Raw genomic sequence first — 26,092 nt, 5'->3', positions numbered from 1 at the left:
AAGCGTTTTGCTCCCGTTCATTCCGACTGGCCCCTGCATACTTATGTCAAGTTTAATATCATCAAAGGCGAGACTTCCGGTAAAGTCTTTCAACATAAAAACCGTATTACCCAACTTCATGGAATTTTAAAGACTTAAACACCTTAGAATAAAGTGAGCAGAATTGAACACTTTTTTAGACAGCATGCTTCTACATGTATTCATACTGTAGCCTATCCACAAGTCAGCAGTCACAATATGCCTCTACAAGTGGGCCTGATAAAGCTTCCTAAGACACATCCTATGGTCCCAACATGAATTGCACCCATTTAAGCCCAAGAAACCTTCGTTCCTTTGCAAAAAAAGTCATCAAAATGTCACACATTTTTGCTTTAAAACAGAATTTTTATCATTTGATTGACGATCGTGTTAATATTGCCCATTCCCTTTGACTTGAACATTGATACTACAATAGCAAACAAAAAGCGTTCACAGGCCAGCTGTGTTACATGTATACTTTCTTTGTGTGGCACATAAACACTATGCACCCTTCTTTATATTTACCTTTGTAGTATATATTTTGTTGTACAGTAAATTATTTTTATGTAATTTTATTTTGAAGGTAAAATATGAACCCCTCTCGGGATTCTTGTGTTCAGCTTGATAAAGGTGGAGCTAACAGGGGCCAGAAAGAGGGCTGAGTGTATTAATTGGCCAAGCAATCACACAGTATGAAGATGGCCTTTAAACATTGCTCATTTGGGTATTGCTGCCTTAAGCAATACGGTGAGCTTCAATATTCTGAGGTGAGGAGATTTTCAAAGATTGTTGGCCTAAAACAGCACATTGTCAGCCTTGGCAATGGCTGATCACAAGCATGGCTGATCACAAGCATGTAAAGAACAGCTGTCTGAGTAATATATGGAAATGCAAAACGTGTTCAACTCTATGCAAAGATAAGCAGTACAAACCACTTTTAAAGTGCCAAAATGTTAGTAAAACCTTTCTCATGTTACTGAACTTCACACAGAACAATGCCAGTAAATAAAGTTCAGTAGTTTTAAAATATCTCCCACTAAATGCACAGGGCTAATAACTGCTGCAAATAATAAACTCACAATGTAATGAAAGTCAGAAAATTTAGCAGAGGGGAGGCTAAATTAATTTCTGTAGCACAATTTAAACATCAAAGTGCTTTACAGATGGTTACACTTTAAAGGGGATTGGAAACAAACTTTAAGATATTGAATAAAAGAAAATCGGAACAGAGTCAAATAAAAGACTTTAAGAAAACAACACTAATAACACTAGAATAAAGCACAAACAACAGGTTTTTAAGCCTGATTTTAAAGACAGTCAGATTTGGGGCAAACCTTGATTCAATCCTAATTAAAACAAGATTATTACCTCGCCTGCAACTCCACTTTTTTGTCAAATATTCAAAAAGAATTAAATCCTTGGATCTGCATCACATAGTTTTAGCAGCGAAATATGCAATGTTGCTCTTTGACCACTAGAGGGCAGTAAGAAAGCGTCAAATCCAAGCAGAAACACTTGGAATGGTCTTAGTATTGATATAGAGAGTGTCAAAGTTAAAATAGTGTCGGTCACAATCGTCTTCGTCCAAAGTGACCTGCAGCAGTCTGACAGAAGTCCTTTTCTCTCTGCACTGATAAACATCACTGTGCAATCCATTTTCCCCATCCCTATTTCTTCAGTGTCACGGTGAAGGAGCAAATTGTGTGAATTTCTGTATGTGTTGTTTTTTAATTCAGTCTGCTTGCTTTAGTCAAAATGCACAACCACACTATAGCATTAAACCACATTAAGTCATCACCATCATTATCGTCAGTAGCCACCGTGACAGCGGCAGGATCATCATCATTGTCATGAATCATTTCACTGAATGAAATGAAATCAGTAAAAGTTCAGCATGCATGAATTGCAAAGACAGAACTGGCTGACACTGGCCCAGTCACTTACTGAATTATATGATGTCATGCAGAAAAATTAAATTGTGCCTCATTCCAGAGAGACATTAATCACTGATTATAATAAATAAATGGTGAGGACATGCAAGTTGTAATCAATACTGGGTCCTTCCAGGCCAGCTTTCCATTTTGAAAATGAGCAGAAATAGCAATTAGCATGAACTATAATATCAAATAGAATAACATTTATAAATATTTACACAGATGTACAAAGAAAAAAATGGGTGGTTGGTTAATAAAAAAGCCACTCGGACATTCTGGCCTCTGAATCAGGGTCTCTTAGTCTCCCAGATATATTAGCTACGGTAACTTTGCTCATCTTTAATGGCAAAACACCACATAGGTGAGATGAAAAGAACACTTTTCTTTATTAAACTCTGAGTAACGATGATTAATGACAACATGCACCCACAGTGGCCACACTTAGATTTAGAATAAATAAAGTTTTGTGCACTTCACTGCAAACTTTGAAATTATCTTTTTTTCTGATGTGTTGTAGAATACTTTTAAAGAATAATATTAGATATTACATTAAAATGCAGTTCTGTCTCATTATTTTCTACAGCTGCACAATTAATCAATTGGTATTATCATTTGCCAACTAAATTGGTAACAAATTAATCATTTTGAGTAGTTGTTTATGAAAAACGCCAAAACTGCATGATTCCAGCCTCTTTACTGTGAATATTTCTGGTTTCTTTGCTCCTGTATGACAGAGAACTGATCATCTTTAGATTGTGGACAAAACAAGACATTTTAAGACATCCTTAAAGACGTTAGGAAACACTTACACAAATATTTTTCTGTGTTTTCTGGCACTTAATAGACCAAAGAACTATTCACATTATTGAGAAAATAAACAACAGATCAATGAACATTGAAAATAATAATAAGTCACAGCCCCATTGCTCTCTAGTGGCATTTTAAAATATTTTTAACAGTAACTACTTTGACCAAAGTAGTGCATATAAAAGGCAAAAGAAGCATAAAAGACATAAAAATTAATTCTCAGTCACCTAACACCGGTGTCTTTAGTTCCCCCACAGTCTTTATGATTCCTATCGGTGCAGTCAGAACCAACTCTAAAGGTCAAGTGGAGCTAAACTTGGACAATTACCAGCCTCTTCTGCTCAAATTGAATAGTGAGTATGTAAAGCAGCCTGTATGCCGTGCTGCACATGACTTCAGGACTCAAGTCAATATCACAGCTACTGGACAGAGAGGCGTTCATATAGGATGCATGCTTACATTGCTGACACCAACAATATAAGCATGCATGCTTCATAAAGACCTAATGAAGCATTCACTTGACATTGAAACTTCTTTAAGGTAGTGCCATATAATCCACCCTACAAGAAGACTTGACAGCCTTGAGCTCTAATATAACAGGAAGTGAATACCTTACATTATTCTAATTCTGGGATTACAGCTCTGCTCTTTAATGACGCAGGCTACTAAACATCTTACTGCATCAATGGTCATTGCTCTGTGTAGTCTACATACTTGCTTTATTTTAAAATATAAAGCAAATGCAGCATTTGAAGGACTGTCTTTTTTTTGGGGTGGCCATGCTTTTATTTAGATTTGAACTAAATTACACTGTGATGGGATTACAAATTCATCCAGTCACACAAGGAGATAACAAATGAGGGATAATCTCAAATACTTTATACACTAGACAAAGTCAAATCCACATCAAACAGGAAACAAGAACTAACAGCATTTGTATTTGTCACTTCTCGTAAGCAACAACTATATAATGCAATTCAAAAGGAACTATTAGTCATAATTTTGCTGAGCTTTTTAAGCAAGATGCCACACAGTGATAATAAAACAGTAAAAATCCAGTTTCAATTCAGGTCTTGTAGCACATGAGGGTTCGGAACATAGACTGTAAAAAACAGTTCATGTTTACAGTCTATGGTTTAAAATGTTGTTGTCTAAATGCTGCCAAGACACAAGTGCAGTAGGATTAAGGAGAGAGGACAAGGTATAAATGAAACGTAGGGTGCCCAATTAAAGAAATAAATTGCATTATGTTGTTAGGTCTCCTGGTACACCTTCATTTAGAATACAGGTAATGAAAATACTTCAGAAATTACCACGTGCGAAACCAGGCAGCGAAATCTCAGCCATGCTGGCAGTGTTCAGCACCATGGAGAGCAACACACAGTGTTTGGTCCCTCAGGTTACACTCCTACACACTTTACTGCACATTTCTCACTCTTTACTACAGTTAAGGCTGCTCCAGTGAACTTTGGAAACTGTAAGAGAAACTCGCAGGCCACTGTACATTAATGTTTGCCTCAGCTCAGTGAAAAAACCAATTGGATAAGGATGTTTCAGAGATAAGGTAATACCTTTTACTAGTATGACATTACTGTTCAGCCACTAACTAAACTTGCATCATGTAAGCTCTAATTTAACAGTGCGGCTGTCGTCATGCATGCATTATGAGAAAATGGGCCCCTGGGTGTTTTTGAGTCTCTTTGTAGTTGTTTTGTGTCGCTTAATAGTCATTTTGTGGTTGTTTGTGGTTGTTTTGCCCCTTTTCGTGGTTGTTTTGTGTCCCTCAATGGTGAGTCTCTTTCTGGTTGTTTTGCAACTCTTAGTGGTCATTTTGAGTCTCTCTGTTGCTTAGCATCTCCTTGTGGTAATTTTGTTTCTCTTTGTAATTATGTTGCCCCTTTTCACAGTTGCAGTTTCCTTCTTTGCAGCTGTTTTACATCTCTTTGTAGTCCTTTTGTGGTCATTCCAAGTCTGTTTTAGGTCAATACATGTGTCTTTGTATTCTGTTTGTGTCTTTTTACACTGGTTTGCATGTCTTTGTAGTCTTTTTGTGTCTCTTTATGGCCATTTTGAGCATCTTCCAGAGTGCTACCTGCAAATTCAGAATGGGGGGCGGGGGACTAACACTTTGGGCCCCTGGGCCTGTGGCTGTAGACCGGCTAAGTAATCCATCCATGCTGGCACTGAATAACTGGCTTTTGATGGTGTGACTATAGGCCTATTTTTGTTTAAAACAATTGCGGCCACAAACACTGTCATTGCATAGTATTCCTAAATTAAATTTCTTACTTCCGTTTTTTAAATTTACATAAAACTTTCATCAGAATTTCCCAGTTTGGGAGTGACATCATAGCAGGGACCAATGTCAGCCTCGATCAAGTAAAACCTCAACTTTTAAAAAAATTTTTTTAAATCCATTCCCTATGAGCACATCGCCCAATTGGTATGCGCTCAGCGGGGACCGTCTTTGTTTTCCAGCAGCGCCAGTCCCAGAATATGGCCAATAATGATGCTGAGGGGCGGGGAGCAGCGCGGTCTGCAGACCCACAGAGTCTGAGAGTCTGGCGGGGTGCCGAGGAGAGGCAGCAGGCAGCGGTGGCGGAGATGGGCTCACACCTTTGAATCACAACTCAACCTCGAGTCGCTCACACCTCTGAATCACACCTCAACCTCCAGGCAGGCATCTCGGAGACCCGGGACGACTATTTTTGTTGTGGAGGGGGTTTTTTGCTTGTGGCGCTCTGGTAGACTGAAGCGACCCAAAAGCGGGAGCGGGAAGGTTTATAGTTGCATTCCGACGCTCAGCACTCCTGCCGCCTCACCTGCACCTGCACGGCCGGTGAAGAGGTCCGCTGTGGTAATAATGCATCCAGATAAGTACTTACCTGAACTGGTGGCCGAGAAGAACAGCTTGGACCCCTCCTTCGTGCATGCGGTGCGTCTGCTTGCAGAAGGTAAGTCAGGTATTTTTCAAGTCTGATCTACTCTGAGCTTTGTTTATTAGAGGCATTCACCCTGCATATTCCCTGTAACTGAAAAACACCATTGCATTGCATTTTAGTGGAGCACAGTAATGTAACGTGATTTTATTTAACACACTGCCCTTGACTCTTAACGCCTGCTTGATGACAGTGAACGTAATGAGCGCTGTGTTTAATGGAGGAGGCTGCTCTTTGGCGCCAGTGCATAACTTTTTTTAAGGTTTTTTTACCATCAACGGAAGAAATGCAGTGAGCACATAAAGTAAAGTGTGTAAAGTCAGAGAGTCAGCACCTCTCATTGTAACCCACTGCCCTCCAAGGTCAAGCTCTTGCACAGGCAACACAGAGCAAACAAACTGATCGTGGAGCAGTTCTGCAGGATGAAAAGGTTGAGAGGACTAATTGCTTTAATTGTGTGACTGACCTGATTCAAACTGTGCTGTCAGTAACTGGATAAAGAGCCAGGTTTTGTCTTTTCAGCATTAAGTAAAATCAGGATTGTTTGTTTTATCAGAAAAAAACAAGCCTCATGTTGTCAGAATGCACTCTGTATTTAGTAAACTTGACATCTTTGAGTTTTCTTCATTAAAAATGAAGCACATTTCTTCATCAGTCTGATGTTTTCAGAACTCAAGCTGAAATATAAGTGCTAATTAATTTCTAACAGTGGTCAAGGATTCCAATAAGGCAAAGAAAACTGTTTAATACACCTTTTAGGTGAATGTGAGATTCCCCTTCTCTTTATATCACCACTTATAATAACTGATAACTGTCATCAAGGTCACAGAGGGGACACGCTCCAATTGAGACAGATGTTCAACAGTCTTTCTTCTGATTTAATGTTACAGTATGTCTAACAGGGCGGTATAATCAGCTTCAACCTGCCGCATATAAAGTAGTCCTTCATTCTGAAGGTAGCCTTGGTGTCATTCACATGCTGAGAATGTGTCACTTTTGATAGGAAGCTCACCGTCGCAAAGCAAACATTAGAACTCAGCTTATTCAGTTCCAAGATGTAACTTTGCAATTTTCCTGTGCAAATACAGACTGAATGTGATCTGAAGGTTTAAGAGATGCTGTGCTTTTGTGGACGAATGAATATACTTTTATTCTGGTGTGACCAACCCAAAGGTGCTCAGAGCCCACATGGGCTTACAGGGCACAACTTTCATAACATACAGAGGCAAGAGAGAATAGGAGTTGTGTGAAAACATTGGATAGAAGCTTTAAAATGGCCAAAGTAAACACAGAATCCTTCATATCATGATAATAAACCGTCAATGACATCCTCAGTTAAGTGCACCATCATTCAAATTATGTAAACATTAATTGTGATCTGCATTAATCTTAATTTTAATCCTTGGAAACCTGAGCAAATAGACTTGTTTTTGTTCAAAAACATGGGAAGAAGGCAATGAGCAATGAAAGAAGAAATGGATATAAAAAAAAAAATACCAAGAAATTAATACAAAGTGCAAGGAATTTATGTGAAAATAAAAATTGAAAATAAATAAAAAGAAAGTTTTTTAAAAAAAGAAGGAAATGACCTTGAAAAATGTTTGTAATATTTTAAATGTGCATTATAACAATTAAAAATATAGCTGTTCCCTAGCTTTTAAAAAAAAATCACAAATGTCTTTCAATATGTAGTACACTTCTTACCCAGTGGCTCATTTTCCTGTGTTTTTAAAACAAATCACACCAGTTTGCATAGAGTTCAAAGATTTAAATACTTGTGAAAGGCGTCTACAAGCAGCACAAGAAAAGTGATGTTGCCTCAGCTTTCAAAGGGCTACAGTAACAATTTGTCCCTTTTGAAGGCAACGTCTGACTATATTCAATTAAGTAATTCATCGTGTGCCCAAATAAAACAACAAAATTGTACTCAAGCGATTATTTCTAATCGTTTCTGACATGTTTGTTAAAAGCGCTTCAGTCAAACTGTGTGTTGGATTAACATGCTCTGATTGGACGAGGCGGTGGCTTTGCTTTGGTGCTTTCTGCCCCTTGAGCTTTCCTGTTGAAATGTGTTGATGAGACACCTGACAGTCCCGCTCTTGTCGCTAACTGTGATGCAGATGGGATCATCTGTCACACAGTACACTTTGCCAAATTTACTCAAGGCTGACTCACATAGCCAGGAAACAAACAAAAAAATGCTGTCTTTATCGTATCCGCTGCAGTGAACAGCAACTAAAAAGGTGTTGTGTGTTTACCTTGTTTTTCATGTTTATTTCGTTCAGTTTAAGCAGTTTTTGTGAATTAATGAGGGATACACTTGCAATTTTGCATAAAATACAATACAGTAGAGCCTGCCACAATACAGAATAATACTGTAAACAAAAATTCAATACACTGCGGTAGATAGTAATACACTGCAATAGAATAGTATGAATAAAGTTTGCAAGGTCAACACAAAACAGTACGCATGCATCATACACAATCAGTATAATAAGTTGTCAGTTAAGACAGTCTTGTATTGTCAACTCTGAAAATGTTCAACATAATCATCCGTGGGCAGCATGTGAAATACTCTGTTCATAATTGTAACCACTTTCCTGCAGTTGTTATCATTTTCTGTCAGTCCACACTCATGGATAATGCAGACACATACAAATCAGTGGACAGCGAGACCAACTGCCAGGTTTATATATTCACAGCTATTTATCACTGAATAGCAAAGCATGTATGTAATCCTGCATTATTCACATCATGCACAATAAACAGCATAGCATGGCATTACCATGGTCTCCACTAACAGCTCCATATTTATGAAGTATGTGTTTAAATGATGATGCCACTAGAAAAAATCATTTGTCTTTCTTTGAGCAGATTTTAAGCTGTCTGGGACAAAGAAGGTGGGTGGGGATAATTCTCCCCCTAATTCTCATTCTTGTTTCCTTTGATAGTGAAAGTACTGATAAAAAAGTGAAGATAATTTGAATAGCTTTTTGTTATACACATTCAAAAGAATGTGAATACATTTTTTTGTATTAGTTGTGGAGGCATTTTCTCCCCAAAACTGCTCCGTTTGGACACAAAGACAGATTATTTTAATGCAGTATAAACCTAATGATTGCTGAAATTGTCATAAAAGTTAATCATTTTAAGTGTTGCACTTAAATTTTCCTCTGATTACATAACAGCAAAGTTTTTATAAAAGCAGCCCACTCTCACAAAAAAAAAACCCAAACCCAAAACGGCCATATAGGTTGACGATGCAAGCATTTTATTAGAAATCATAGTTAAAGGGACTGCAAGGTGGCGCCCTCTGGTAGCCTTTGTAATTTTTATGGGAGCAAAGGAGGAAGTGAGGTGAGTATTTGACTTTTTGCTCATTCTTTCCATGTAGAATTTGAACGAGTTTCAGTGGGACAGGGCACTCATGTAATAGGCTATAGCTAGTAAATGAGCAAAGCCGTTTTAACTAATGCGTGCTAACAACGTTAACCACAGATTGGAAATGTTCTGCATTTTTTGCTGACGCTGAATATATATATTTTCTAAATCTAATCACCTAACTTTGTCGCCTTTACCTAACCACAAAGTTTTACAGCGTAAATGCAATTTCATAACGTTAAGGACGTGTTTAAAACTGCAACTGTTAGGGCAGAAATATATGTTGTATTTGGGTCTGTCATATAGCCCCATGTCATTTTGGAAGTCAGTGGAAATCAACCTGTTCTGTCTTTTAGGTCTGAGAGATTGTTGTTTAAAAGTGGGTTGTAGTTCAAGTCAAGAAAAGGAAGCCTTTAATAGATATCAATGGTTTTCCTACATGCCACGTAGCCCAGCCCTGTCATGAAAACAAAAAAAGGGATTCCTAATGAGGTGAAAAGACAGAGAGGCAGGAGTGAAACAACATCGCCTTTTGAGAAAAACAGAAGGCAGGTGCTTGGTATGATTCCACTTTTAGGGTAAAGGGGACATCATTTTTGCAATCACAGGATCTAGTTTTCACTAAGCATTTTGACAGGGTATGTAATATATCAAATGCCCTCACAAAATGCCGCTAGGCACAGCAACAACACAAACAAATCTGCATGAGATTTGAAGGATGTGGGCTTCTCTGAATAAAAGATGAGTATAGATATGGAGGAGGACCAACACCGTGACTCATGTCAAGTAAGAGAGCAAGAACATAAGAAAATCCTTACATCTGTTGCCGCTTTTTGCCAGTTTAATGCCTGTTAAGTTTGATAATTGGAGCTTAAACTGTCTTTGTCTTGAAAAACGACATTATCTGAGTTCAAAACACCCTTTAATCCATGTAATATATTAGCTTTATACTCATCGTGTTCACTTTCTTCTTGCTGTTTGGGCAAAAAGTTTTCACTCTCGCACTGAGCTTCTTGTGATTCTCATGGTTACCAAGGAACCAGCAGTTATTTGCAGTGTTTGTCAGTTTCTGCTTGCACACATTATATACTGTATGTAAGAGTAAACTCTGTGCCACATACTGATGAAAATGCTAAATCAAGACTGCATTGAAAACAAGCTCACACCACAGTTTGGGCAACGACCCTTTAACTTTAATTAAAATTTATCAGACAATGCATGAACCCGTGTGATGCACTGCAGCCGATTTAGCCTTAGTTTCACTCTGCTGATAATGAAGAGCTATAATTAAATCTAGAAAGCTTCAATGAGTGACTGTTAAGGAGATATACATCTTATATACTCTGGCTATATGAGGCTTTATATGCAAAAAGAGTTGTCACTTTTTGCACAGTGCAGAATTAAACTGAGGTACAAATACATATTGCAGGAGCTTTTCGTCAACACATGCAAGTGGCGGGCTCAGACTGGAAAGTATAACTTCTATTAAGTCTTACATGCTTACAATTGATTTGGATGATGCTTCACCAACAGAGTGGAGTTCTCGCTCTAAGAATTGATTTGCATTTAATCTCTCTCTCTCTCTTCTTTATAAATTGTTGCTCACATTTTCAGTGTATCCATTATAACCCTGCCTGGTATCCAACAGTGACCCGGCTCATAGCGGGGAGATAAACAACAGCCCATGTGGTATGACCTATCAAAAGGACACAAAAATTACATTTCGGGAAAGTGAGACATTGCATTACATTTTCGGGCATTTAGCCGATGCTCTTATCAAGAGTGACTTACAATGAGCACACGGGTCGAATAAGATTAGACTCCAAGGTCGTGAGCATTTCAAGCAACTGAAATGAGTGGATGAGCTGAAGCAGCAGACAAAAGATATGAGGTATCAGATTATGTTGCTGTGCCTCTTGAATTTTCACATGTAGTGGAAAAGTTCTAATTAAAGATTCAGAAGTGGGATTTTTGTTTATGTCAAAACAAGGGGAAGTAAAGGTGTAACACAGGCATCAGGTATTTGGGAAATAAGCTATATTAGTGTCTTTATGATGCTTATAAAGTCTTTCAATTCACTTGTAAGTCGTGACAGATTTGAAGTGATTGGCAGATTTACAACAAATTATATTTGATCCTTTAACACAGCTTCCAACGGTGTGTTAGTCAGAGGTCATATGAAAAAAAAACATTATTTTGTTGTAAAATACAATCATAGTTTGGTTACAGTTCTAGGGTTTTGTTCAGGTTTTTACTCACTCAGTCTTTCCTCAGTTTTTTATTAATCATTGTAGCACCACATGCTGATGAAGGCTAATGTGCTGTTTCATCCAACATACCAGTAATTACATTTACACAGACTGTCCCATCAGACAAGGAAATAAAGTGCTTCAGCGAACAGGATGCCAAGTTAACACATTTAGGACTGGAAAAAAAACAGATACACATCCAGCTCATGAAGGAACAAATTAACAAATCAAAGAATAAATCAGTCAATCATTAGTGTACTTTTTTTGCACAGATATTAATATCTACAATTGTATGACAATGTTAACAGTGCAAGACACTAACATTTATTCTAATGAAATATATGTAAAATATGTGAATTTAATTGCATGGTACAAAATAATACATTGATTAACAACCAAAATAAATCTAATAACATACATCAACCGTTTTATCTTAAAAATTCAGCTACGTTCATTCAAGGAGAAAGCAGCGACAATGTATCAGAATACTTTGCAAAGCTCCATTCTGCCGAAAATTCAACACACCAAATGATCCATCAAACAAAATCTACCACCTTTGTCTCCTTATCGGCCCGCTACCTTATGTCCACTACCTATATCAAAACATATGAATAATGTATAGAAATGTGTTGAACATGCACTAACATCCATAAAAATCATCTTTAAACATACTGCAAAAGTATTAAGACATAAGATAAAATAAGGGAATAGTAATAATAACACATAAAATAAAATCTGCGTATAACAGCCAGACTGGCACAAATAAAACACAAATACCACACTGCATTGAAACTATTCCATATAATATATCTTCAAATAGAATAAAGAATACTTGTTGATGCACGGGTGTATATTATGTATATATTTAAGTCCCACATTTTAATAACATCCCATATTAAGAGACTCTATGTCGCTAAAATATTGCATATTATGGAGAGAAACAGATGTGTAAACGATAATGAATTTTGCATCACACCATGGACCATGCTGACTACCAAAGCTGAATTTGGAAAGTCAAAGCCAACATAAAAATCATGTATATGAAGATATAAAACAGACTTACCAACACAGTAACAATTATGACAACAGTGCAAAAATACAATATGTACCTAGAAATTAAAGTGGCATTGTTAATATTAAGATCTAAATCAGAAATGGTTCATTTCTAAGTCAGTTTGCACGTACAATGATTTTGACTTTGTGATTTGGTGTTTTACAATCCTCTCGAAATATTGTGCAAAAATATAGACATAATAACAATAATAATAACAACAACAAAAATAATAATATACTAATACTAATAATAATAATAACAATAGATAAGAATTGAATATATAATAAAAGTCTATCATGGCTAGAAGGCTGCATTCATTATAACAATACCACATTGCATTCAAACTATACCACAGCATATATCCTCAGATATAATAAAGCATACCTGTTACATCGCAGGTGTTTAATATGTGTAGGTTGTATATGTCAGACCTTGGGCCACGTTGCATACCAAAGCGGAGTTTGGAGATTGTTCTCGATCCTGTCTGACTTGTAAGTAGTTGTAATAAATAGCTGATTATTAAAACACCATCACGATTAAAATGTCTGTAATTCACTTGCTTTTTAATATGTAATTTGTATGAGTGGTGATTACTTTTTCACTTCACTGTCCATCGCACACAGCAGAGAATTTGAAGATGGCATTATAATTAGACTGAAGATTTAATACTTTATCACCATGTCAACAGGCTGGATGTATTTTTTGCCTCAGGGCAGCTCAGTTAAAAACACATAAACAGCATGTGGCCAAAACAGTGACGCATATTTTCGACCCCATGCATTTACACTTATGAGCCCAGAGTGAAAAAGGACAAAAGCTAATTGCACATCTTGTGGTCCGTTCCCTCCACCAGGTCCACTCTGCAAAGCGGCACATTATTACTTCCTCTTTATGTGTTTGATGTGAACAAGCAATTAGGTATAGGAGAGTAATTAGACTGATTCATTTCTGTTCCCATTGCCAAGTCGTTATTGTAGATATACCAGTTAGTAAATAGAAGAAATCAGTGAATAATTTCGCTGTCTAAAGGCTAATGGCAGCACTCAACAAAGCCTTTGTGTTTGACCTCTTACTGCAGTAACTGCTTCCAGCACAATGAAGCAAATAAACTAATAATCTCAATTCAGTATTGTCTGGTTCAGCACTGCGTAAATCAAAACATTCTGGATGAGCATTTTAATATCAACCAACAGACTTTCTAGACTTACAGTAATTGACTGTTTTCACAGATTTTTAGGGATTTTATGTAAGCATAAAAACAAACAAGTGCTGTTCAGCTGTAACTTATCAAAAATGGCTATGTACAGCCAAAATACAACTTCCAGCATCTAAACCTGAAAGAAGTGAGGTTTTGTTTTGCAAGCAATTTACTAACGGCAGATTTTTTCTTTAATGCTTGTCCATCAGTTTGCAGGTTATTCAAGGTTTCCAGTCTTTCAGCCAGCTTTGCAAAATAAAAGGTGAGCAGAGTGAAAAAAAGATGGGGAGGATGCTTACTGTGTGCATTACTTGTCTACACAGAGCACATGCCAGATATCAGGACATCCTGAGTTTGCTTCTCTTGGGTGTGATGAGGTTCATCTTCATGCTTGGTTTTATCTCATCAAATCCCTCAGTGGCATGACATCGCAACAGTGTGGGGATTAATCAAGCCTGCGTTGAAAGAATTAATTTTGATTGGGTTTAATTATTACAGTGACCTGTTTTATCACTCTATGAATGTATTTTTAGTGAGTTTTCTCTGCATCTACTTTTCTCTGGTGACCCATCAGAAAAAAAAAGAGCCCTCAAGCAGTGCACTAACAGCCAATTTGATCTAACCAACATCATCTCAGGGTTGAAAGCATACACATTTTACAAACAGCTCCTATTCACCAACAAAGTGCATGTTTTAGCAGCATGGACTGTATGGCAAACAACAGCTGAAATCCAATAAAGCTACGATGTAAGGATAAACAGCAGAGCAGTAAACATATTATCTCCAACAAATGGTGCAGCTCCCATTCCCCCTTCTAGTGATGTTATTGAACTGCACGCATGCTTTTTTGCACTGAAAGTAGCTCAAATATTGTAGGATATTTAAGTGTTCTTTTAAGCAAACTAGAGCTTCTGGGGAATTTTAGATGGCTGGATTTAGACGTACATGTAGTGAAAGATTTCACTTAATCAGTGAAGCACAGTCCATCACAATAAATATATTTGTTCATGATTATTTTTTTACTCAGCAATAATATGCAGTTTAGTAACTAAATGCTTTCCAGTGGTGCAGCTGGTTTACTGAAGGCAGATTAGATGAAAACTGATTTTTTTAAAGCTGTCTTGTAGATTCAGTATGTAAGATTCAGAGACCTTTATTGGCAGAAATGGAAAATAATTTTCAGAACTATGTTTTTTATCAGTGTATGATCACCTGAAAGTACGAATCATTGTGTTTTTGTTACCTTAGAATGAGACAATTATATCTGCATACAAAGTAGGTCCTCTTTCATGGAGTCTGCCATGGTGTTTCTTTTTTTTCTTAATTATTGGCTTTTTAACTATTATTGGATAGAACAGCTACAGCATGAAAAGGGGAGAGAGAGAGAATGACATGCAGCAAAGAGCCAAAGGATGGCTTTGAATCTGCAGCCCCTGATGCAAGCTTTACCAGATGAGCTACTGGATGCCCCAGCGTATTGTTTCTACAGTAGCCCAGAACAAACAAACCCAACTCTGGCTCAAGGGGGCACCCAGGAGCTCAGCTGGTAAAACGGGTGCCCCATGTACAGAGGCTACGTCCTCGCTGCAGCTGTCGCGGGTTCGATACTAATCTCGGCCCTTTGCTGCATGTGGTCCCCTCTCACTCTCCCTTTCATACTTAAACTGTCCTATCTGATAAAAGCAAGAGACCCCAAAAAAATCTTTAAAAAAGCCTAAAACTGGCTCTAGATAGGGCCACTCACGTTTTCGTGCCAGCCACCATAGTTCTCACACTTGACACACGGGACAAGTCTAAGTTTGTTGCAATCTGCAACCTAACTGCTAGATGCCGCTAAGTCCTAAACACTAGACCTGTAATAGTGAATCTGAATGATACCAAATCTGACGTATCCTCATACAACATTTTTATGATATCCTCCGAAAATACACACAACAATTTATAAGATATGTAAGGAATTAGTGCCCCATGAATGACGTTACATATTTAACATAAAGTTACTGAGGTTAGGATTGTAAAAAAATAAAACTAGGTGATGATCTACCTTTAAATGATTCAGTTCACCCAAAGATCACACTATTCTAAGTTCTGTTCTCCTGGGTAAAGTCCGGGGGGAAAATCTTGTGTTTTGTGACTTTACCACCACCCCAACCTGCCTCCTTAAGGAGCACTTCCTTCTTTTCTTCAAGGCTATAAAATAAAGGCTGGGACATGATCTTTAACCCCAGGGGAGCTGTGGGGTATGACACATGGGCAATTTAACTGGAGCTTCAATGTTGGCGGGTGAACGGGCAGTGTTAAAAATAAAAGGATGGTGTCCATTCAGTTGCTCTTTGTGTACTCTTTTAAGCCTCCTTGGGTGCACTCAGCCTGACAGAACTTTCTGTCTAAACTCGAATAGATGGCAGCCAATATGCAAAAGAATGTTTTTTACATACAAGCAGTTGTTTATTGTCTTTTATGAAATATCTTTTCAATAACTGCAGAATTGTAACATTCACCCATATCTTTATTTTTTTCATGTAAAATGTATATTCCAATTCAAGGCCAGCTGCAAACACCTCAGTGAAACGAATCAGTCATCACCACGTTCTGTGATAGAGCACCAGATATATACAAATTTGGTGCATTACTTTTCATGAGAAAACATTAAAAAAGTCTGTAAGAACAGCCAGGAATTTCTGGAATAGAAATCAATTTACTGCAATTGTGAATGCAGTTTGGTGTGTATCTGTTCATATTTTACTGGCATTCAGGATAAATGAATTTCAAACTATTCTCCAGTCTGTGTTGATGCTCTATGTTGCTGCACACAGACCAAAGCAGATGTATTTAACCTTAAGCCATGGCAGGCTGACTGAGCACATTTTCTCTTTTTCAGCAAAACTCGTACAGTTGCACACATTTATCTGTTAGCTGCCCAGTTAAACCACAGTCGTTGTTTTTTTTTTTTCATTCTTGGCTGTTGAGCGGCTCTGCTGAAGCAGTTTTGGCAGTGCAATAGAGGGGATCAAGAGCACCAGAATAGTCGCTGAGAGTGTTTTACTCATTCAGTTCTCCCAATGAGATTTTTTTCATCCTGTGTGAGGAATGAAACCAGTGACCTTCAAAGCAAATTCCCGCTCCTCTGATGTTTAGGCTCCCGTTGGTCCCTGCCACATATTTGACAACGATGATATTGGTGTGAATGTTTCCCAAGATTTATAAATTGTAAGCTCATCTTCCTCTTCTTCTCTCTCTTTCCCGGTCTCTCTGTCTCTCTCTCTTTCTCACACAATTTGCTTCTGAGTTCACTGGCAGGCTGCAGACCAGAATAAAGGTGCTTCCCATTATGCACTGTTCCAGAGTGTAATCATCTTCACGGGCTAGAAAAACATCATTACTCTATTCAAATGATATGAAAGTGAAACACTTCACAATGGAAATATGGCCAAAAACAAATTCTCTCCAACATGACGGAGATCAGAACTGAACTTTGAGGAAATCAAGAAATAAATGCTTGATGAAACCTTGAAATAAAATCTGTTAAAATCCAAATGAGCTTTATTTGACTGGTATGACTAACAAACATGCACGCTATGGCTAGGTGCACATGTAGAATTACCCACATATCGGGTGATTTATCATGTTTGCCTCATTTTGCATTGAGGGAAGTCCAACTGACTGAAACATTTGTATATTTTCACTGTTTCTACAGTCCTAATAGATGGGATTTAAAAAGCATTTAAAATCCAGACACAAGTCTGGATTTCTTTTGTTCTCTGAGTGGGAGTCCTCCTTTTCTGCTCAATACTTTTTCCTTGACCACAGCACCAGCACAGAGGAAAAAGAAAGGACAACATGACTAGCAAACACACGAAAATATGCTGAAATGACCAAAAGTTTAACAAACAACATGTCAGTCCAATTTTAGAACAAAACACAATACACCGTCTAGAATTAAATGTAAGTTGTCTTCTAATTGGTTAGTTTTCTGCTCATTTTGAGCATATGTTGTCATTTTTTTTTTTTGTCGTATAGCCTTTTCTAAATCAACGTTCCCCCCCAGTCCCCTTTGTAGCTACAACCAGTAACTCTATAGCATGGTCTGTTTTGCAGTTGTACGCTAGCTTGGTTGGTCGGTCTGCAAAAATTCCTGGAGGTTGAAATTTGGCATGGAGGTTGCAGAAATTGAGAGTTCATGCTTGTATTGTAATTGCATTTTTCTCCATGACTTGAGTGGATGTCCATCCTATACTACAACAAAGATCCTCTTGACTTTCCCTGACGCTACTTCTGCCTTTGCTGATCATTCTTAGTGCTGCTAGAAGGCTTTGTGGCTTGGAAATAATGGCAAATGTATTGTTTTGGGGTGTTTGCTGAAGCTAATGGTGCTATCATCTCAAGAGGATAGTCTTGTCTACAGCCTAGTAGTTGAGGATTATTAAAGAGTCTATAGTTTTGCAGGTCTCTAGTTACAAAACCAAAGTATTGTGTGAATTACACTTTAAACCTGATGCTGGCACTAGTGGAAAGTAAAGGGGATTACCAGATTTGTTGGAATTCATCCTCTATGGACCATGGTAATACACAAATAACTTGCTTATGTAGGTTATATGCAAACTGTGGTGCATTACCTTTTCGTAGGTATAGTGCATGAGAACAGTGAGATTACAGTCTGCTGTGGACAGATTGACTGACTTTTGCATCTCCAGAGCTCAAAAAATGAACTTCCTCCTACTGTAGTTATATTTTTAGCTTGTAACGATACAGTACCTGGTCCTCTTTATATAAAAACAGAGTAAGTTCAAAATATCCAAGTGTTTACACACACCACAGGTTGTGTTTGACTCATCTCCTCAGGCAAGAATACATAAATGCTATTTTTAAAAGGCGCATTTTGTAGGCTCCTGCTATCCTGGGACATCTGCCTTGTGTTAACTGTCACATAAGCGGGTGTGAATCAGTGTTGTTGATGTGAATAATGGTTGGAAGGGTATTTCAATGTGTGATTCTACAAGAGGTTTCAGGTGCAGTCTGTACCCAGTGGCAGGTGATGGTTGTGTCAGAGTTCATGAAGTTTACCAGACAGGGTTCTTTCTACTACAGCCTCACAGTGGGACGTGAAAAGACACTTATTCGTGTACATTTTTGTACGTAATGAACAAAACTCTTTCCTCGGTAAATAGTTAGTTAAGGCTATACCATCTGGCACTGACTTCTACATACTTAAAAAACTAGACCTATAGTTTTTTCAAACATTTGCTCCCATTTTGACAATCTCTATTTTTAGGCACTTTTGAAGCTTTGGTGAGACTCATCTCACAGAGAAACTGAAAGAAAGTGAAGACAGAATGTCCCAATTTAAACCATCTTCCTTGGACAATCAGGCACAATCAGAGAGATTGTGTCACGCTGGAAGAAATCTTTGCATTTCAAGCTGTTGGAGTATCGTCTTGATGATTTCACAGACAACAGCAGCATCAAACAAGCGAACCTTCATGTATGATACAAAACTGAAATGAAATGGCCTGGAAAGAAGGGATCATTAAGCTGGAGTTATGGACATCCAGAAGGTTATGTCAAGGCAAAGTCTCCGAAGGACACTTTGCTGTGGAGCACTTTTCCAACAAGACAATGGTATTTCAACACAAACTTAAATTGTTGAATTCTAACAAGGATTTCAAGGTGTATTAAGCCGCTTTTGAGGACGTTTTTCTGTCCAAAGTCAATCTCCTTTCTTAGTGAACAGAAAAACAGAGATATGCATTAATTCAAATTTAATACGTTGTTCAGGGATAAAACATTTATTTGTCCAAACTTCTTCCCCGTAATGAAATGTCCAATTGGCCAGGGGTGTTTTTAACCTCACAGCTTTGTCCACTGGCGGTTGACAGCTCAGATAAGGGTGAAGTGCTCCTCTCTAAATGAACTCTCGAGTTTCAATATAGCAGCTCAGGAGCAGTCTGTGACTCGTTTTCGGGCTTTTTCAGTAACATCTTTTATTGTCCAGCCAGTGTGTTGCAGGCTGATAATTGTAAATTGTAAATCCGGTGGGTATTAATTAGCGGCAGAGGAGGATCCCTGCTAGGTGGACAACAGATAGCTTAATTTCTAGAGCACTTAATGTTTTGCCAGTGGTTGAGCACAAGTGCTATAAAATGCATCAATCAAGAAACAGCACCATTCAGGGTGTTCCTGTCAAGCTGAGCCGGACCGTTAATATCCACCTCTCATCTCTCATCTTATTGCATTAAGGCTGGCGACACACAAGAGCACTATAGGGCCAATTTGCACAAGATTTGCCCATTTTGCAAATTATTAGGAGAGACTGCAGTTTGATTGGAACCAATGATCTGCAAATATGATCTTAATATGAGAGTTCGCAGATCCAATCTTAACCACCCCACTTGACTTTTACCCGATAACATCAAGCAATTTTTTTATGTTTAATCCGCCATCTGCGCGACTCCTGTGCTGTGTGGGGACCAGAGACTGCTGACAGCCCTCAAGAGCTCAGTTTGCAGCGAAGTGAGGCACAGCGAGCTGAGTGTGACTGTTTGCCTCTGTTGTTATTTTGATTGGAATTACTGGATCATGAGATTACAGGGCCCGATGTAAAAGGACGTATCAGGAGTCAGCTGGATAATCTCATATCATTAAAGTTTGCAGTGTGAGCATATTTACAGCTGAGACACAAAATAATCAGCAAAATATTCACTGTGTAACGCAATGCATTGTTAAGTTTCTCCTTATGTGTCCCCAACCTGTTTGTTTGTCACACTGCAGACTTGCAGATGTTGACTGATGTTCATTCAGTTACGTAACAAACTAATTATCTGCCTATCTTTGTTTTTGACTTTGTTTTTCTGCAGAGATTGAAAAGAATGAAGGTGATGAATTGAAAAAAGACGGTGACATGAAGAAATACCTAGATATCATCAGCAATAAAAATATCAAGCTCTCTGAGAGAGTACTCATCCCGATCCAACAGTATCCAAAGGTAAGAGACACAACAGCCAAGTCTCAGTCTGAAAAACAACTCACTGCATATATATAAGGTTCTATTTTTATGCTTCCGCACCGCTGACGTCTAGAGGCATTATGTGTTCAGGTTGTTTGTCTGTCCGTCCCATTTTAGTGAACAGGATATTAAGGTAATTTCTTCACATTTGGCACAAACCTCTCCTTAGACTCAAATAGGAACTGATTCAAATAGGTGGTCAAAGGTCATGGCTAATGTGACCTATTAAAAACATGATTTTGGTCTTAACTCAAGGATTTGCTTATTTTGACAAAATTTCAAACAAATGTCAAACAGGATAAAAGGATGAAGCAGTGACATTTTATATCTACTTTACTGTGACATGTTTTGGAAAATCACTTCTCTGACCATTATTCAACTCTAATACACAGGAACTGATTTTTTTCTTTTTTGTAGTTTTATGTTTCTTTGGAGTCATTTTGAGTCTCTTCCTGATCAGTAAATGTTAATTTGACTAACATGTTGCAGGTAAAGGCCAGGTGGCCCCTGAAACTTTGGGCCCCTGTGCCTGTGCCTGTGCCTGGCAGGCCTGTTCAGTGATTCCCCCGTGGTTGATTTCATAGATCTTCTGTGCCATGAAGTTGGGTCAAACATCCAGGTTTTAACATTTGTCGCTTCTTTGTAGCAACAACCATATTTGAAGCATTGCCTGTAAGGGCTACATATGAGTCTGTACAGACACGGATGTAAATTGCAATTTGACTGATTGGTGGAGGCATACAACCACAAGGTGGTAATTCTAGTTAATTATCTGTGGAAAGAAACTGACCAGACATGTAAATTTGCAGTATTTATACTGTAAGATAAAATGCATGATGGAAGGGCTACATTTGAAAAACACTGAGTGTGTGAAAATAATGAATCATTAATTTTACTTGTCAATCGGTGGATGGGGCCTTTTATGCTAATCTGGGCACACCTGCTTCACCTCTTTGCACAAATACTGTTGGCACTGAAAATCCCACTGAGCCTCTAACAGGCTAATAGAAAGTCACCAGGCGATGTCTGCTTATTTTCATGTAGTCATCAAAAATACAAAGTTTTTAGTGCACTAAAGCACTCAAGGGTACAGTGAAGAACAATGACCATAAATCACTGTGTGACACAGCACGCCTTATTCTGACTTATGAAATGTCAGTCGTGACAAAGTTTGAGACGTAACCTAATGAGGCTGCTCCATCAGGCAGCTAAGCAACGACACGCAGCTGCTTGTGGAGAACCAAAAGGCTTTACTGCCACTGTAATCAGGGAAACCTGCTCCACTGAGCTTGCATTCACACATTCTTGGAACAGGCAGCTAAGAATAATGGCATCAGTGTAGCAATATAGATTGCAACAGAACATATTTCGATATAGTGTATTGATTATTTGTCCCGCTCTGCAAGTACAGTATATACTGCACTCATTTTAGTAACTGTAGGTAGACAGACAGATCACTTGGGAGTAGTTTTTTCTATGCTTTACTGTCTCTATCATTTCTTTTCCTTTAAATGCATGTGTTCAGCTGTGATGCAATGTTGCAAAATATTTTTAAACCAAACCATTTAAAGCTTTGATATAAATGATGATATGTCAGAGTAGTTAAGCGATGGTTTCAATTACATGGTAGCCCTAATTAGAATAACCATAGATGATGATACAGGATACTTGGCATCCACTAGCTTATTAAACTATAAACTATTAGTTTAAAGGTTCCATAAACAAAACTGCAACTCGTGTGTTGTTACGTTGAGTCCCTGGCTGCAGTGTTTTACTGTGCTTCTTGTTTTGGATGATGCAAACTCTTTAAAACTTCTGCCTGCTTGATTTTTGGTGTGACCTTGCGAGCAGGCCCCATTACACAAAACCTGACTGCTCTTTGATGTCAGTTTGCAACAATATAACTAAAATCTCAAACACATATGGCCAACCTCTGTGACACTTCTTGTCTAGAGGCACTCATTTGAAATGAATCATTTTTGGTCACTTTTCCTCTTGTTGTCGCTGCAGGTTTTGAGTGCTCAGTAAAGGAGTTTTAGGGAAGAGATCCTCAACAAAACACTGTCAGTGTCCATTTTTCAGTCTTTGTCATGAAAGTCAAGCTCCTTTCTGTGTTAAGTCTTGCCCCCAGCATTGTTACATGATCTCATTTCAGCTAATTCATTTCAGTCGTGATGTTTTAAATGTAGTTTACCAATTTTGGCTGTCTCATTAGAGACGGACTAGAAAAAAGAGGATGTCAGGACGGCAGAGCAACATTTAGCTGTGCCTCAGGAGCACAGGCGGTGTGCTTTAGTCCGGTGAGCCCCTCAGGACACTCCATAGAAATCAATTTGCTGTTTCCTCCTCAGGATCAGTGTTGAGAAAGTAATTAAGCTGTGCTCAGGAACTCCTCACTCTATTAAATAGATTTTGAATCCATAAAAAATGCCAATTGAGATAGTTTCTTGGGAAAAGAATACCCACAATGACTCAGGGATATCTTTCTGTCCTTGCGTTTCTGCCTCATTAAGTGCATTTTCTGCCCAAACATTAAAACATTTTTCATTTAACAGTACTCTCCAACTGCAAAGATTGAATTTTCCTTGAACTGTTACATTGTATGTAAGTACAGTCAACTCAGTCGCCAGAATAAATGTTGTCATTGTACAGTTCTGCAAGCCACAGACATAACATTTATACATTATTATGTAAGGGATATTTTGAAACCTTATGTTTCTTTACATTTAAAATGCAGCCATCGTCTGGAAAATGTTTATTAAAAAAATGGAGACACAATCAGTGCTGAAACTGCTGCCTATGTCTCACTAAACAAGACTAGGTTAAAACCTAGTATAAGGCTGGACCGTGTACAGTGGTTCCCAAACTTTTTCCTTCAGGCACTTTACTATCACTGAGTAAACTGAAGATCTATGTTAGGGACATTTTATATTAAATTAAGAGAAAATAAAGCAATGTGCCTGTGGCCCCAGACCCCCAAATCTCTACATCTGCCCCTGGTAATAATAACAAGAGCTCAGTGCCAGCTGCTGGATTAGACATGGAGCAATGCGCTTTGGTGTTTCTAAATAATTCCATCCAAAGTCTGACTAAACCTGAAACTAAAACAAAGTAGTATTTAGAAGTCTAAAGAAATCACTTTCCAGCGCTGAATATTTGTCTGTTGGTTCATTCAATCCCTGCTGGAAATGCAGCCAATGCTCACAAAAAATGAATGACTGACTGAATGAATGACTAAACAAATAAATAATAATTTAGTAGCACAATCACCACTGGAAATGACGATGATTTGTTGCTAAAAAACAACCTTTGTTATTGTTTATTGGTCTTGAACAGTGGTCTACAGCTTGACAGCCATCTTACCCAAGTGACAAAATCAGGTCGTATTCATGTAATCAGAGCTACATCACTTTAGAAACATTGATATGATATGTATGAAACTAACAAAAGTAACAAATCTGTGGTTTGCAGAAACAAAAAAAGCCAACATTTTCTCTAGGGACTAGGCTGATGGGGCTCATGCTGTCAGGGTTTAGGTTAGGATAGATATGAAGCAGTATATATGCACATACACAGTGCCTGTACTGTAGGCATCCAGAAGTTCAAGAAACTTAAACGGCTTCTCTTGCAAATAGTCGATTCTATGGATCCATTTTCCTCTAAGAGACTAAAATTATGAGTAAAAGGAAATAATTGCAGAGCCCAAGTACCAATTTTCTATCCTACCTGCTGGTTTGTGTCACTCACCTGGTGTCCTTGTGTGAGTCAGCTCCCGATTAGATAGTTAATGAAAACCAGTGGAGCTTGGAGTAAGGAAAAACAAAAAACTGACAACCTCGGAGCTAGATAATGGAAATATACAAAAATGTATCGTGGAACAATGTACTTGTGGCCATAAAAACAAAATACACTACTATACCAATCCTGGTTCTGTGTAATGAACATAATTGTGCCAGCTCTGCAAAGTAAGCAAAGCAGTGCAGTCCAGAGGGACAGAGCAGTTGTCCAACAACAACTTTTGTGACCTAATTGCACAGTCAGCACCCCACAAGACACTGCAGTGTCACTAACTTAAACATCTTGGTAACACTGCACTTTCAGTTAATGGTAATTAGCCACATGAAGCAACTCTTTGATCGAGTGCACAGCCCGAAAAGAGGATACGAAAAAAAAGCGCTGAGCTTTGAATGATGAGTGAGATGGAGCTAACAGCAAATACCTCACAAGGTTCAAAACAGTTATTTGACACAATATTATTTCTCTGGACGAAAATATAACGGCATATTCAGAATTTTTGTAGGAATGCATGCTAAAATATTTATAACACCTGCAAAAAGGGGTTTAATAGCTGCATGGCAGATCAGAGAACACGGGTTACTTGTTCTATCAGTTTTCTGTAACACTTAAAAAAAAACATTTGCTTTAGGCTACAGCAGAGATGAACAATAATAATGGACTTTTATGAAAAATGTTTGTACATTGCAGCTACACAGATATGAATTCACTGACCAATATATTTGACTTTTCACTCTGACAACATCTGTCCCCACTGAGAGGCACAAATACCTCACTTTGACTTACAGCTATTTTCTCCTGTCGACTATTCAATAGTCCAGTCTTACTTTCTGTCACTGGTAGCAGAGTATAAATGTCATAAATCTGTCCTTTCACGTTTCAGCAGCCTTAACAGTGCCCATTCGTGCTTGCAGCTGCCATATTGCTGCAACGTAATTAAATGTAATAAGTAATTAAATCCCACTGTAATTAAATAATTACTTGTGAGAATTCTTCTGCATGGTTTCAGATTTGACAACGTGACACACAGAAGATTAATGTTGTGCAGTGAAATTACTGATGAAATCATTCTTTATGGTACACTGACAGACACATATAGTCTGCTGTCAGGATATGTCACACCAAGAGAAGCACAGGTGTTGTTAATAACATAAGTGATGGCTGCATTTGATTGGTCAGTTACAGGGCTCTGGTACTGTGCATGCTGGTTTACTGACACACCTTCATATAAAGCCTCGTCAATGTTATTAGTTCCACGTCTGCTTCTTCTGTTACGACAAGACAAAGGGTCTGCTGACATTCAGCTCCAGGCCAATAGATATCCAGTTAATGTTAATCAATTTTGTTACAATGTCACAAAGTAAAGGACTAAAACTTTGTCGAGCTCTGAGTCCGAAAAAGAGAAAAAAACTTCTATAACATCACGCAATATGTGTGTGGATACAGAGCCACTAGACATTTAAAATATAAATGCAGTTTATTCAAATATAACTATAATTTGGCATCATCAGTACAAGGACATTGAGTTAATGCCAACATGGCATATTGTAAGAATATTACATTTTGTTTTACTTATTTAGAAGGGACAGTGCACACATTTATTACACCAAAAACTCAATGTCATTTATGCTGACCTGGCAAGGCTGCCAGCAACACGCAGTTCGATGCACTAAAAGCTTAAGGAGTAGTAACAGACAGTTTAGGTGTGTGAAAC

General features: G+C 38.0%; 1 protein-coding gene across 1 annotated transcript in view; it reads left to right on the top strand.

The window, feature by feature from the left end:
* Positions 1 to 5,622: 5,622 nt before the first annotated feature.
* The window catches only part of khdrbs2 (KH domain containing, RNA binding, signal transduction associated 2), a 72,683-nt gene continuing 52,213 nt past the window's right edge, over positions 5,623 to 26,092 (top strand). Inside the window, exons 1-2 of the mRNA XM_042501538.1 lie at positions 5,623 to 5,713; positions 20,435 to 20,562. Of these exons, the coding sequence (XP_042357472.1) occupies positions 5,623 to 5,713; positions 20,435 to 20,562 (219 nt within the window). The remainder of the gene's footprint in view (positions 5,714 to 20,434; positions 20,563 to 26,092) is intronic.

Source organism: Plectropomus leopardus, chromosome 15, assembly GCF_008729295.1.
Source record: "Plectropomus leopardus isolate mb chromosome 15, YSFRI_Pleo_2.0, whole genome shotgun sequence".
Taxonomy (NCBI): domain Eukaryota; kingdom Metazoa; phylum Chordata; class Actinopteri; order Perciformes; family Serranidae; genus Plectropomus; species Plectropomus leopardus.
Note: the sequence above shows the minus strand (reverse complement) of the source record. Positions and strands in the feature narration are given on the sequence as shown.